At 39.1% G+C, this 15611-nt stretch overlaps 1 protein-coding gene and 2 long non-coding RNA genes across 3 annotated transcripts in view; all 3 read left to right on the top strand.

The window, feature by feature from the left end:
* Positions 1-15611, top strand: part of LOC147292948 (uncharacterized) — a 34267-nt gene that overhangs the window by 14019 nt on the left and 4637 nt on the right. The gene's annotated exons all lie outside the window — the stretch shown is intronic.
* Positions 1573-7122, top strand: LOC147292949 (uncharacterized). The gene is made up of 10 exons (XM_086233758.1): positions 1573-1625; positions 1723-2376; positions 2473-2634; positions 2838-3362; positions 3498-3683; positions 3771-4257; positions 4837-4930; positions 5514-5649; positions 5866-5911; positions 6797-7122. Exons 1-6 carry the CDS (start codon positions 1623-1625, stop codon positions 4233-4235), a joined length of 1995 nt encoding a protein of 664 aa, XP_086089884.1. The 5' UTR covers positions 1573-1622; the 3' UTR covers positions 4236-4257; positions 4837-4930; positions 5514-5649; positions 5866-5911; positions 6797-7122.
* On the top strand, positions 13370-14163 carry LOC147292950 (uncharacterized). The gene is made up of 3 exons (XR_015120807.1): positions 13370-13459; positions 13541-13683; positions 13951-14163. It is a non-coding gene; the product is annotated as an uncharacterized LOC147292950 (long non-coding RNA).

Genomic DNA, 15611 nt, shown 5'->3' on the forward strand with positions numbered 1-15611 from the left:
TTACCGAAATTTCGTGGTTATGTGATAAAATTTCGGGATCTCAAAAAAACGAAAATTTCGGCGAAATTTCGGCGAAATTTTCGAAATTTCACTCCTTGGTTTTAATACCCTAAACATATTGTTAATGTTAATGTTTTCATAAACCCAGCCATATTTGTTTATGTTAATGTTTTAATTAAACTAAACTATATTTGTTAATGTTTTAATAACCTAAAAATTACGGAAACTGTAAAAACTCAAAATGAAAAAGTCAAATGATGAACTAAATTTGTTTTTTACAAATTATTAACTAAAGTTTTATATATATATATATAATTTTTTAATAATTTTTTTTTTAATAACAGATTATTAACCAACCCTACTAAATCCCAAACCAATCCCCATTGAAACCCCATTAGAACCCCAAACCCGGTTTTTTTATTTATTTTTTTTCGTGCCCAGTGTCCACCCAAACCCTGAATAATGAGTTAGAATTTCAGATGTTCATTTCAACTAAATTCCCGCTTACATTTCTCTCTCTGCGATCGCTCTCTTCTCTCTCTTCCCTCTCCCTGCGCCGATCATCTTCTTGGGTGAGAACTGTCTCGTCCGGCGGCCGATATATTCTCCGGTGAGAACTCTCTCGATCTCGCCTCTCTCCCAGTCTCCAGCCCACCCACAACTTGGGCAAAGGCTCGATCAAAATCTCGATCTCACCCAGGCTCTGTCGCATCTCACTCTCACTAGCATCTCTCCCAAAATCAAAAGGTATGTCTCATCTCTCTCACTCTCATCTCCGAAATTTCAAATAAGGGATTTAGGTTTAGGATTTTTATTTGGTGATTGAGTGACTCTCGGATTAGGGGTTTGATTTAGGTTTTCAATTACTGATTTTAGCTTATTCATTTATCTGTATTTGGGAATTGGGGTTCTGTGACTTTGTCAATGATGGGTTATGGGTTGGGTTGGGGTTTCAGGTTTTGTGAGTCATGGTATACTGATTTGCTGGTTTGGGTACTGGTTTCAGGTTCTTGGCTGTTGTTTGATTGTTTATAGGTTGCTAGAAATTGTTTTTCTTAGTTTATGAATAACTGTGTAATGGGTTTTTCGGATGGAGGGTAGAGAGAGAGAGCAGTTGTCATCCTTAAGAGATGTGGACAATTTTCTTTATGTGTAATGATATGTCCAGTAAATTAAGTTTGTTTGTTTGTTTGCTTGACAGTAAATTATGGCACAAACAAAGCTTGCCAGTAAAAATATGGGTAGGGGCTCCGACATCACCAGCGGTTCTGGTATAGATCACCTCCAAGCTTCCACTTCAAGTGCTGCAAACCCAGAAGCCACGGGCCAAGGTCATGTGGCAGGAGGAATGCCGTCGTCAAGTGTTGGCGAGAACGTGGTTGTTCAACGAGCATCGTCAATGACCACAGTCAAGGCTTGGAGTCCTGCTGACTGCCCAAGCTTTGGTGTCAAGGGCCACAAGCCCCAAAGTCGGAATCCTTACAGCAAGGAGCTCCACTTGGATACGGATGTCCATCTCTCGTCCATGGTGCCCAAGCTTTGGTGTCAAGGGCCACAAGCCCCAAAGTCGGAATCCTTACAGCAAGGAGCTCCACTTGGATACGGATGTCCATCTCTCGTCCATGGTGATTTTCAGCTACCTTTAAAATTGATTTTTGTTAGTTTTTAGTGAGTTGTTAGTCATAATGCAGTTTATCTTAAATACTCCATTTAAACTTGCAGTGCGACATCAAATCTGTTCGTGGCTGTGGCGAACAGTTGACCCTGAGATCTTGGTGGAAAAAACTGAGCTCTAGCTGCAAGGAGAAGGTTAATGCAGCGGGCTTTGGGGGCATTGTCCAAATGGCAACTTCAAAAGGCCAGCGGGACAGAAGGTTGCTCGTTGCCCTGGCAACTCGGTGGTGGGACACGACCCACACCTTTCATTTTGACACAGTTGGGGAGCTGACCATGACCCCGCTGGACTTTGCCGCAATCACCGGGATAAGGTTTAGTGGGCATCCGGTGAAGTATGAAGAGGACGCCCACAAAGATAAGAAGAGACTTACCAGGTTATTTGGTAAAGAGTTTGCTCGGGCTGCGGATAAGAAGATGGTGTGCGAGGACCTGTATACCAAGTACGGGCAGTTCGAAACCAGTACCCCCGAGTTAGAAGATCGGATGGTCAGACTTTTCATCCTCCACCTACTCGGCGCCACCCTGCTCAACGACAAGAGCAAGTTTGTGTGGCTGTGGTATGTACCAAGTCTTGAGAAGGTTGAAGACATTGGTTTATACAATTGGGGCGCACCCTCTCTTTCGTGCTTGTATCGGAACATGGACGCCATCTCAAGGAAGAAGAACAGGACCATGGGAGGCTTTTGGCGCGCATGGGAGGTAACGTAACTGTTAAATTCTTTTTGAAAGTTTGCACCATGTTGGCTGTGTTTTTTTTATATACACTAACTCCCGCTGTTTGTTACTGTTTGATAGATATGGGCGTGCGAATACTTGATGCCCGTGTCTTTACGTGATCCCAAGCCAAAGGACACATGGCCTCGAGGCTTGAGGTGGTTGGCTACACCGGGGGTGCGAGCCAACTCACATGACACAGCTGGACTGATTGAGTCCCTCGCAAACCTAACGGCTGATCAGGTACCCTCGGAACCACGTGTGATTAAACCATTTAAGGTGTATGAGTAGGAAGAATGGAAAAAAATAACACACTTGTTCAATTCCTTTTACCCGTTGTACGTTGTATGACTTTTGGTTTGTGTTTCCATTTCTGTCCTCAATTTTATAACTGCTAATTAGAACAAGAATACTTGGTTTGATTTTCCTTCTCTTCTCATTTTTAGGTTGAATGGCACCCTTGGGGAAGCAATGTCTCGGATCTGCCAAGCTATGTCTCTGCCAGTATTCCGGTCACCAGGCTGCGAATACTTCTGGAAGGGCCTGCTGGGTTTGCCTGGTTCTTGGGCGAGAGAGTGAGTGTGCAAAGCTTGGGGACCCCGGAGCCATGTGTTCCCATCAGTCCTCCGCCCACCATGTTGGACGACGTTCGTTTGACGGTGGAGGAAAAACTCGAGGGATTGATAGGCAAGGATGCAAAAGACTTATTGCATCCGGACCGCCCTGACTACAACACGTTTCGGAGGGAGTACTTGGTGTACAAACATACCTCCCGGCCGTCTACGGACGAGGGGGATGGTGTGATGCCAAGTACTCAACCTCGGGCAGACAAGGGTGTCAGCAGTCAAATCCCGATGCCAAGTAGGTCCATCACGGTTCCAGGTGTGGGAGAAGAAGGAGACTGTGAGGAGCTTGTCATTCCTCGGGGTAAACACACTGCATGCCTTCCGCTTCCCAGTGATTGCAAAAGTGTAAGTGTGTTGTCTTTATGGTTAATGTATAGTGTACGATCAAGTATGCTTAGGGAAATGCTATATGGTGCATATTGTATGTTTGAACAATTATGCTTTGTAAATATGGTCGACTAATTAATGCAAACATTGCAGGTGAGTGCTGAAACAGTGGCGGAGCTTCTTGATATGCATGCGGGGGTAACATCCCTGCTGTTTGCTAAGTGCCATTCTTTGAGCAAGGCTTGCCGGGAACTTGCGACAGCTCGGAAGAAGATTGTCGAGCTGGAAACTTCCAAGGGTATATCTGACCGGCTTGTGCACACGTTACAGTCGCAGATAGTGAGTATTGCATCTTTTGATGAATTTTGGTTTCCCTTTAAAGTTAAAATTGTTTTTGATATTTTAACCTATCATTCACTCATGCAGAGGGGACTAGAAGCCAAGGTGCAGGGCAGCAGAACTGACGTGGGGAGTTCTAGGTTACCATCGAATACCCAAGAAGATGATGATGCTGAAAGTGACGATGGAGCGGATTCGGGGGAGCAAGAGGAGCATGAGGAGGCAGATGTAGACAACACAGATGATGAAGAAGAGGAAGAGGCAAATGAAGAGGAGGAAGATGAGGATGGGGAGGGGCCAGATGATGACATGGCTGAGGATGAGGAAGCGGACGAACCTGACAGTCCTAACAATGACCAAGGCGGGGAGGCCGATCCGGAGGAAGATAGCGATGAAGAGGCAGTGGATGATGACCACGAGGACGCGCAAGAACAATCACATCCCATTCCCACCTGCCCTGCTGCATCGACTGTTTCGAAGAAGCGGAAGGAAAGAACTGCCCCCGACGAAAGACCAGCTGTAAGACGAAGCAATAGAATCAAGGGCAGGTGATGCTCCATTGCAAATTGGTTAGGTATGTCTTGTCTCTTGTGTACGTCTTTCAAATTGGTTTAATTGGATTGGTTTGCTGCTCTCTTTGAAATTGGATTAATTGGATTAATTGGTTTCTTGGTGGTACTCGGGAGTTATTGAAATGATGATGTATGTGTGCGTTCATTTTGTTTATTTCTCATTATTTTTCAATATGGATTTTGTATGAGTATGTGTTACATATGGTGATACATGAACATTTGGAGTATATATTACTGCAATGTCAATCCATTCCAGCCCAATGTGCAATTGCTATATGAAAGTGGCAGTTTGACTCTCCTGTTTGACAATCACAGTTCGACATGCAATCAATTTATATTTTAAAACTCTTTGGTTTCTACTGGGGTTGAGAGGCATGCTTTGTTTAGAGGCATTGGCTAGTGTTATGTACCACACAAAAAAAATCCTTTAAAAGCACCTTTTTTTCAGCCTTGATTTTCCCCACTTCTGTTGAAGTATCTAGGCATCATTTTTATTTTAATTTTTTTTATTTTTATTTTCAATTTATGGCTTTTTCCCTTGCTGAGCCTCTTATTAAGGTAGTTCAATTTTTCTCTTTCAGGGTGAGAACTGATGGCCACGACTCATGTGCATTGGGATGTCGATGCTGCAGCAGTTCCGTGTGGTTTTGGGCGTGCCATTGGTAACTTCGTCAGGTTGCCTCTGTTATGCTGATTTGTACTGTATGATAGAAATTGAATTTGTGTTGCAATCAATCATAGAAAAGGCTTTGTAAGAAAACAGAGTGACAAACAATAAAGAAAAATGAAAGATGTAAACATAGAGATTGCCATTGTTCAATTGCTTGTTATTTCATTGTTGTGGTTTTAATCTCCTGACCAAGTCTGCAAGTGATGTGATTTATAGACTGTAACATATTGGTTTTAATCAATGTATACCATGTCTTGCTTGGACTGTAAATGGGGATTAGTCAAATTAAAGAAGGATTTGGACTGTACAAGGACCAATTTACATGTATATACTATTATAGTTCAATCATCCTTGGCATATATAATTGGTCTACAATTTAACATGAGGTTTCTCAAACCTAACGGTGCCATGAAGCTAAAACTCCTTTGTTCATTTTCTCAATGATTAAGAACACCAAGACTGTTTTTTTATTCCCCCGCTCTTCTTCCATAATTTCAGGAATACTGACAGCAACTTTGAGTCCAAAAACATAAACATGGTACACTTTTTAGGTTTATCGTTTCTAATTGTCTGTGTTATCTATTTCAGTTTTTGGACATGAGTTCCTTACAAACTTCTCTCCGAAATGCCCAGTTGCAATCCTCATTCATGGGTGGTGTTTCTCAGTCATGGTTTCCCCAAAATCCGGTGACAAACATGCCTTATATTCCAGCTGCAGCAGAAAGTAAGTTTTTTAGTCCTAGCTGAAGCTACATTATTTTGTTTTGGTTTTGTTTTCTGCCTTTTCCTGCCACTTGTTCCAGAGCGGTATATTTGTTAATCCAATGGTGCTTGAAGCATCATATTAGATGCTATGAAGAAATTTGTCGTCCATTAAAACATGTCTAGTCATAACAATCTTATCCTTTTCATTCAATGAGATTTTGATTTGATTGTGTAGGTCCCTTGCAATACATGGCTGGGCAAGCACAGAGTTCTCAAATTCCGTAAGTTGTTTTTCTACTCATGTTCTGGATTCTGTTCTTTTCTCATCATTAGTATTATATCAGTTTCCGGTGATTAGGGTTTAGGAATCCTAATATGTAAGATGATAGTAGACATGGCTTCAGATCCTACAGTTTGAATTTGGTAAAAGTTGGCTTTTGCAAATACCATTTAATCAAATAATAGTTTCAATCTCAATTTCACTAAATGATGAGATTATGATTAAAATGATAAGGGTATTTATAGTTATAATAGATTGTTCTTACTTTTTAGAAGATCAAGAAAGAAGAATTCAACTATAAAGTTCTCTCTAAAATGGAACCAACATAAATAAACTTGCAAGATCATGTATTAGTTTATTATACCACATTAGTTCAAAATAATTAGTTGTTGTGCAATTACTTATTGCATAATAGTATTTTGTAGAACTAAACTCTGAGATATAATAGTATAAATTTATCTTTCTCTTCATTTATGATTTCTTAAATAATTTTCTTTTACAGTTAAACTTGTTAAAAATTTCACTCCCAATTGATTTAGGAAGCTAAATTCAGTAAAATACTTAACCTAAATTATCTATGCATCTGTCTTTTCCAGCATGCGGACACAAGACCTACAAGACCTTAATTAAGTTTTTCACTAAATACTTTTCACTAAATACTTTTTCACTAAATACTTATGTTAGTGTATTGGTGGTACTGGATAAGATTGATTATGGACAATCTGAATATCTGGAACTACATTATGAAGATGCTACATAGAGTTTGGCAACTCAAGTTGCCTGGTGTTAGAGAAGAGATTGATGCTTGACATACTGCTGTTGCATTCTGTTATTTTTTATGCTTGTAACTTTTCCTGAAACCAATGTGGAGTTGCTTATTTTGCAGGAGTGTCCCAACGCATGGACCTGTTGCATCTATTGGAGGGAATCCTTTTGCATAGGATTATATTGGAGAGAAACGTTGTTGCTTTTATAATTTCTTTTGTTTTCATTGAATTATGTTTCATGTGAATTGATGTCAATTGATTTGTGCTGTTGTCAATTATTGAGTCAAGTCTGAAACCTCTTTGATACTGTCTGGGGTGAGTTTAAGTTCCGAAGTGTACGGGTATAGTGAATGCTGAATACAAATGTGAGTAATGGCCTTCAGCAAGAAAGTAATTATAGTTGGCTCCCTTGTTTCCCAGTTTTTTGTTTTAAACGAGTGTTACTGTATCTACTGCTGTTTCTTGTATTTTAAATTAAATGATTGCAACAAGTCCATATCCATTACAGGGCTAATTTGTTTTACTAGTGAAAGCTTTTGTGATAGACGAAAAAATGTTCCAACTTCAGTGTTATGCAGTACCAATATTGACCTCTAATACATTGTCTCAGTTATTTTTCGTAAGAGCTACTTGATATGGTAGATAGTGCGATGACTGAGGCTTCCAATGAAATTTACTTTTTCCCACCCTAGTTTGTTGAAATGGAAATCAAAATTCATTCCCACCCCCTAAAAAAATATTGAAATTGAAACCAAATTTGCTTCCCCTCCCAAAAATGAGGTATGAAACTAAACATCTACATTCTACGAAGAAGATATGCTGAAAACATAATGACTTGGTCAGGGGCTTGCCTCCGTAAAAATATGCCTAATAGGAACCCGAGTTGTGCACGAGGATGCAGTAGACCTTTCATTCAATCCCATGCAGAGTAAATGTGTCCAAGAAGGAGGCAGATTGTTGAACAGATGCTGCCTCTGGCGCGTTTCAAGACTAGTCAAACTGTGTAATTTTGGATTGCATGTCAAAACGTGATTGGCAAACAGGAGCTTGTATTGAGTACTCTGAGAATGCAATTGCCCTTTCGTTTGTACCCAATTGCAGTGCGAATCGTTTTTTGGCCCAGTGATGAAGTTACCATTCTCTTGAGGATTGGTTAAATAAAATGGTAACTTGGATCAAGAAAATCTTAACTTACCTATTCTTGAGAAAAAGTTACCATTTCTTGACGAACAACATCAAGAAAATGGTAACATTGGTCAAGCTTGAGATTGTTTACCACTTTGTTGATTCAAGTTACAATTTTCTTGATAATTGGACCAAGAAAGTGGTAACGTTTTTTGCCCCACTTATTTGGTTACCATTTTCTTGAGAATTGGTTCAAGCAAATGGTAACTTGAAGAAAGAAAATGGGAACTTACCATTACTAGAGAAACAGTTATGATTTCTTGAGGGAAAAAATCACGAACATGGTAACTTTGGTCAATCTTGGGCTTGGTTACCACTTTCTTGGTCCAATTTACCATTTTCTTGAACCAATTATAATGATCAAGAAAGTGATAACTTGGTTTGAGGCATGGATTTGGTTATCATTTTCTTGATCCAAATCTCAAGAAAATGGTAACTGTGGATCAAGAAAATGGTCACTTACAACATGGGTAATTTTTTTAGTTGTTCTGCAAAATTTAATATTGTGATTGCATTTCCAAACCGGATTGGTACACAGGAGCTTGTTTGTAATAGCCCGATAATGCAATTACGTCTTTGTCTGCATACAGTTGCATGCGTGGTATATGAAACACGTATAGACATTTTAATTTTTTTCAACATTAAAGATTGTGTTATATAAATGAAGGGAAGTTAAGAAATGGGTGCAGTGGCCAAAAAAGAAATTTCAGAAATTAGTGCTTCGATTATGCAAAATATTCTGAAAATATTTTAGTATGTCATGTGCACTTTACAAAAAGAATTCGAACCATGTACAAAATAAATCAGAACCATGTACAAAAGGACTCCGCATCATGTACAAAAGGAATCTGAACAATGTTAAAAAAGAATCCCAACTATGTACAAAAGGAAGCCAAACCATGTACAAAAAAAAAAAAAGGAATCCGAACCATGTACAAAAAAATGGAGTCCGAACCATGTACAAAAACAACCGAGTCGCCTAAATAAGGTTGATAATCTTTTTCGTTCGACCCCTTCCTCTTTTGGTCTCTTTTCCTTTTTGCTTTGGCACTTTGGTAGATGGAGGCACTCCTGACATCAATTCATCAAATGAGTCCTTCGGCGCCTCGGAGTTGGGCTGCGATCCTGTCTCAATGTCCTTCAAAATCGCATGAAGCCTAAGGTTTCGTGGATGTCTGACAATTTCAAGGGCGATTTTCATCCGCTCACCCACAGAATCAAAAGGCTGCATGAAACCCAATAATATTCACAATACTGAAACACAAACACTCAAACAACCAATAATGCATAAGATATTAAAAAAACTCACATCTTTGCCAAAATCTAAGGCATTTTCAAAATCCATCATCCACCTCATCACAAATAACCCACAGTCGTAGCCATTAGGTTGTTGCGGGACGCCCTTGGGGTAAATGAGTTTGAAACTCCTGAATTCCAACATTTCTTCTACCCGCTTGTTACAAAACAAAAAATCGAGTAGATGCAACTGAGGTAAATTCAATTGAAACGAAAATATTAACAATTAGTACAACTAAACTAGAAATAAGATACATGCATGTTGTATACGTCAGACAAGTAAACTCACCAAACCGGAAACCATCCCTTGACGGTGTAACTCACGATTAGGCGTCCTCAGTGAATCCCATATCTCAGCCTCTTTTTTTTTAGGCTTAACAACTAATAAAAATAGATGGGGTGTTTCGGCATCCCGTATAGTGAAAAACATCTGCAACAATATACCCATGGTGTCATGCTTGCACATATATTAAGTAACTTTGTTTATTCACAAATTGATCGATTCACAAATTTATTGATTTATTGACTAAGAAAGTAGAGAATGAAATATACCCGCTCACAGTTCTTGAAAGGGCAAGTATCTGTTGCCTCGACGAGTGCATTCTCCTTCCACCCTTTCACTTGCTTTTCACACTTGGCCTTATCGGGAGGTAGCATGTGTGCCTTTTCCTACAAACATTTAGAAAAATCATAAATAGTTGCATTCAACATCAATATTTGTCACTATAGTAAGGTTATTAGGGTAAGGTACCGAGAAGAAAAAGGGGAAGAACCAATCCGTAGAACCCGGATGCCTTTGGTATTTTCCTACCACATCTATCAGGTCCGTGCTGATGTGCTGTTCAGGCCACAAAGTTTCAAAATTCTGCCGATACAATGTAAGTCCGTATCCTTTGTCAAGAGTCACAATGGCATATCTACATGATTTGAGGGGATGTCATATAAGTAACTCTGGAACATTGATTATGTACTGTACATTCATAAACTTTTATTAAGTAACAATCTTACCTGTCAAACCTATCCGCCATAAAAATGAAGGCACACATTGAGATATCATCATGGGATAGATGGCCGGGAAGAGGACCCTTGAAAGGTCCGCATCCTTGCCTCTCGCAGATTTTATCAAATTTTTTTTCCAATATAGAGGATTTCATCACTTTATCAGGAACAAATGGTCTCTTAAGACCCATGGCCACATTGCTGGTGCTGGTCATGCTGGTGGACTCATTGTGCTTTGAATAATAAACCAATCAACCAACACGAACATAACATGCATGAAAAAAAACCAAGCAACACATCAATACTTGCTAATTCAATATTCCGACCAAAAAAACAACAATATGCACAAAAGCCAATCAACACATGAATACTTGCTATTCAAGATTAGAAACAATAACACATGCAAATTAAAGCCAACCAATCAACCATTACATTTTAATGGTACCTATACTTGTTTCAAAAAACATGGGAAACACTTATTATTTAATATTACAAATCTAGACAATTTGTTCTACATTAAACATTAATTATACTTGAACACTCATGAAATATGGTCAATACTCGTTATTCAAAGCTCATTCATACCTCTTTGCGGGGTAGCTCCTCCAAAGACAAAGATTTCTGCCGGGTTATTATGGGTTCAATTCGTGGCGGGGGTTGCACTTCATTAATTGGAGGTAATCGGTGTCGAGTTGTTTCACCCTCCTTAGGCACATTATGGACATGTGCATTTTGCGAAACCGCCACCATACTAGCAATTTTTCCGCTCACTTTGTTAAAAAATTCTTCTTGAAATTGCATAAATCTGTGCGACATTACTTCATTGCCGTCGGCGATGCATTTCTGGATAGCAGAAACATTTGCATTCATTTCAACTTGGGATTTCTGGAAGGCAGAAATTGATGAGCAAGCATCAGCCACAGACTTCTGGAGGACATACACAGTATGGGACAATGTGGCCACCTCTCCCTTCAAGGAAGTCACATCCGTATGTTGGTGAACTGGGAAACAACGATCGCCTAGTTCAATTTCTGTGCTTACAAATCCCCCTCTCTCTTTCACCCATTTGAGCAGCCTACTAATCTTTTGGTCATCCCATGAAACCACAGCTGGCAAAGAACGGTCTACCATTGTTCTGCCATGTTGAAGAGCATCCATATAGTACAATTGTAAGAACAGAACACAGCCGCATAGGTAGCTTCCTTCGTTAGACTTGAAGGCCTTGATTCCATCAACCAGATGCTTTAGGGAATAACTTGCCCATTTACCAAGTCGTATGGTATTCGGTTCTTTGAGTGCTTCCAGAAATTTTCTACTTACTAGTAGGCTAGAAGTTGGGCAAAGAATAGTGCCCAAGGCGAACAACATAAAAGTCACTCGAAAGTTGTCGTCAATTATATCTGCCTCACCAAGCCTTTTTTGTAAGTCACCAATCTTGATCTTCCCATCACTGGTGCAATGGATACTGGCCAACGTCTGGACTTCGGTCTTGTTCACGGAGTCCGCAGTCGAAATTTCCATTCCACCCTCCGGAACACCCATTAAGACCATGAAATCTTGAGGCGTGATGATGGAAGTCTTGCCATGTATCTCAATAGAACATGTGTCTGGTTGAAAGCGATCCACGAGAAATCGACATAGACGGCGACGCAAGCTATGGCACTTCATCCGGGCAAGCACACCGAACCCCATCTCATTTATAGCTGTGATTTTATCATTATTAAACCGACCCACAACTTGGGCAAACCGATCCGGGGCGCATCTAGTCTTGATTGTGGCGCCGCTCGCTTCCCCAATAACCTCACTAAACTTTGGCTTCAAACAATACTCTGCTTTGGTCTTCGCATCCAGTGCCTTCCATTGAGTGGACATTTCTTGCTTCCACTGTCAAAATTGAGTGCTAAGTCATCAAATATAATAGAAAATAGGCAGTTCATTTAAATTCAATAGGCCATAAACTCAACAAAAAATTAAATAAAACAACCTTTTTGTCGTTCTTGAATAGCTTGCCAGCTTGTTTAAGTCTCTCCGACTGGACTTGCCTAAACCATTGACCAATGAAACAACAATCATTTACCAGTCACACTGTATTTCAAATGTCATTTAAAACGAAAAATACATGATCACATACAGATATCGGAAAAAGACACCATGCGCAACCGATGGCATGGTGGTGTCCTTGTCTCCCGTTAGTACGGGGATTTGATTGGAGGGGATTGGTATTTCGTTGGACATCGAATTGGAGATGCGTTCCTTCAAATAAGATAAGAACACTGTTACAACCAAAAATTTGAAAACAATAATTTATTGGTAATTGAAGTGCATGCTTAGTCTAGCTAGCTATATGCGAATATAATTAGTGAACAAATAATTTCACACAATGACCATGGAAACAATGGCATTAATATTTAAGGTCATATCAAGTTCTATGTGGCTTTATGTTCATGTGAAAAAAAAAAATATCAGTTGGCAAGACACAGGCCTTCTAGGCAAATTAATGAGCATAACAGTTGAACAAAGTAGGTTTTGCAAAATTTAACTTCATAGTTGCAGTTCATTCGTAATTGTCAAACAGTAGGTCCTTTCTGCCATTTTAATATTGCAATTGCATTTCTATCCTAACAAAATTGTAACCTCCAATCAAGACTTCAGACAAAACCATCGCAAATGAGCTAACCCAACAAAAATGATATTCACAGGGTTTCATGTATGTGCATAAGTGATCCCACAAGACAATCAAGCAATACCACAAGACCACAAGACAATCAAGCAATACCACAAGCCCACAAGACAATCAGCGAATAGCACAAGACCATTACCTTGAAATGTTGATTGCAGAAGGCAGAACAGAGGATGACCACGACGACGGCAAAGGAGGGCGAGGGATGAGGTACGCTTCAGTGTGGGTGAAGATGCCTGCCAACTTTGGGCGCTGAGAAGACGACAACGGCAAAGGAGGAAGCTGAAGAGAGAGTGCGCGCGAAGAGAGAGTGGGAGGGAGAGTGCGCGCGAAGAGAGTGTCTGTGGTACGTTGAAGTTGTTTGAAAACTTCAGAAATTGAAAGATAAGGGAGAGAGAAAGACAGAGGAAGCTTATAAGCTAAGCCAAAGGGTTGCCTGCTGTCACATGTGCGTTGCACATGTCTTTTTTTTATAGATATTTAGCTGTTAACCTGTAAATCTCTGTTACACAGGTTAGCTTTTTCTTGTTTTGAAAAATAGCACACTCGTCCCCCAAGTCCCATCGGAGCAGATTTGACTCACCCTGAGAATGGAGAAGCTTCCAGCCCCTCCATTGCTGCTGTAAAATTCTTTACCATCAGGAACTTCTTTCGGCAATGTAAGTTGAGACCTTGTTGCTAATGGATGTTTGTACTACTGTAGGTAGTAGCTTCCCAGGATTGGTCTGAAGTGACCAAATATGTTGGATTAGTTTGTGCTGAAGCTCAAAGACAGGAACTCATTCAAGATTTATATAAAACATGGGAAGACCCTGTTCGTGGCACAGTCAGTGGTGGCATGAGGAGGTATGAGAGCTCTAGAATCACTTCTTTTGAACTTTCTCAAATAGTCAGTACTTCATTGGTTCACTCCCATTTGCTTGTACCAACCTTCTCTTGCCCATAGGCAAGCACACCAATATTCCCCAAAGTCTAAACTCATACAGACCCTTCAATTTGTTCCCTCGATATTCTGCTTGCCTATAATGCTACTCCCTGATAGAAATTGTTGCCATTTTATCTGTTTGTAAGGTGTTAATATTCTATCTCAATATCATATTCTATTTTGTCCAGGGATCTTCTGGTTTCGTGTAGGAAGGTAACAGGGCAGAAGCCACTAAGGATTATATTTTACAGGTACATGTTTGTATTCCTAGGTCAGTCTGTGCAACAAAAATTAACATTGGCACTGCATGTTTGTAAAAAATACTTGGGTTACCCTTCAACTAGGTTGCTCTGTTCTTATTTGAATGGCAAATATTTCTGATCAGGGATGGCGTAAGTGAAGGGCAATTTTATGAAGCCTTACTGTATGTGATTTATGCAATCCGAATGGTGATAATTGATTCATTTTGCTTCATTATCACTAGTATCAGAATGTTGGAGATAAAAAACGGAAATTTTTTTTGCAAGGAGCATCTAGATGTCTTAACACAATCATGACTCCATTATCAAATCAACTACATGTCTTAAAGCAATATTGGGAATCCATTATCAGTTTACCCCTCCCCTCTAGAAAATAGTTATTAAAGAAAGAAAAACAAGGATTCAACAATTCAACAAGAAGAATATAGTCTCAACTTTTCTTAAAGAAGAAAGTACCCTTAATTGTTAATTTACTTGGCATAGAAGCCTACAGGTCATTCTAATTTACTTTCAATATACTTTTAGTTTCTCTCATTGTAGTTTTCTGTTATTTTTTAGTGTTTGTAATAAGTGGGTATTGGTTATTTAATTCTTGATTCCTCACCCAGAGGTAATGTTGCTTTTTTCTTTTATTTATTTATAATTTTTGTATGAGTGTTTTATATGTTGAGGAGGAGCAGGTGTATTCTTTATTTTCTGTCATGTTCAAACAATGGATACTGCAGGCAGAAATTTGTAGCTATCCATATGTTGTGCAACTACATTCATTCATGATGCAGTAAGCCTTCAGTTGTTCTTTTGATGCTCCACCTTTTTTCTTTTGGATGTGAATGTATATTCAACCTAAAGTTGTAGCTAGAGGATTATAGCTTAGTATATTGTTTTTTTTTTTTTTTTTGTTCTCAATAATTTTTTGAAACTTAGCATGACTTCAATTTTGTACAAGTTATGGAAAAAAGAAACAGGGATACTAATGGTGAAAATGAATGTTTTTTATATTTTCTCTCAAAGGTGAAACTATGGGCTTCTCTCGAGCTAGAAGGTATTTTTGAGATATTTCCATTACGAAACCTCAAGTCAGCAGTAGCTTAAGTGCATAATTTCACTCAGTTCTTGATTTGCTGCTAATTATATTTGGATACCCACTCATTTTTACCCCGGTCTCCTTAATTAATTCATTACAAGTATGCCCACAAGTTTATGACTCTGCTCCCCATTCGCTTGACCCTTTTATTTATTTATTTATTTTTTTCCATGAAGGACTCCTGGGTTAAGCAAACCAACATTCACATTCAAAGAAGTAAATCTGAAGGTGTTTGATCTGCAAGACAAGGTATTGTTGCAATTATGTTTCTGGATTAAGAAAATAATTGCTATGTTCTTTTATTCCACTTCAAATTTCAAATTTAATTTATGCATATATTCAAATCTCAACCACTCTCTTTTCTTAATGATATGAAAAACGTGATTCATAAATGCAGTTTTTTATTGTATGCAATTTGATAACAAAGTCATCTTTATTGAAGCATCCCAAATAATATTTTAGATATAACGTTTCAATACTTTAACTTGCTCGTTTAATTTTTTCA

The sequence above is a fragment of the Dryas octopetala genome, chromosome 2 (genome assembly GCF_963921425.1).
Source record: "Dryas octopetala chromosome 2, drDryOcto1.1, whole genome shotgun sequence".
Taxonomy (NCBI): domain Eukaryota; kingdom Viridiplantae; phylum Streptophyta; class Magnoliopsida; order Rosales; family Rosaceae; genus Dryas; species Dryas octopetala.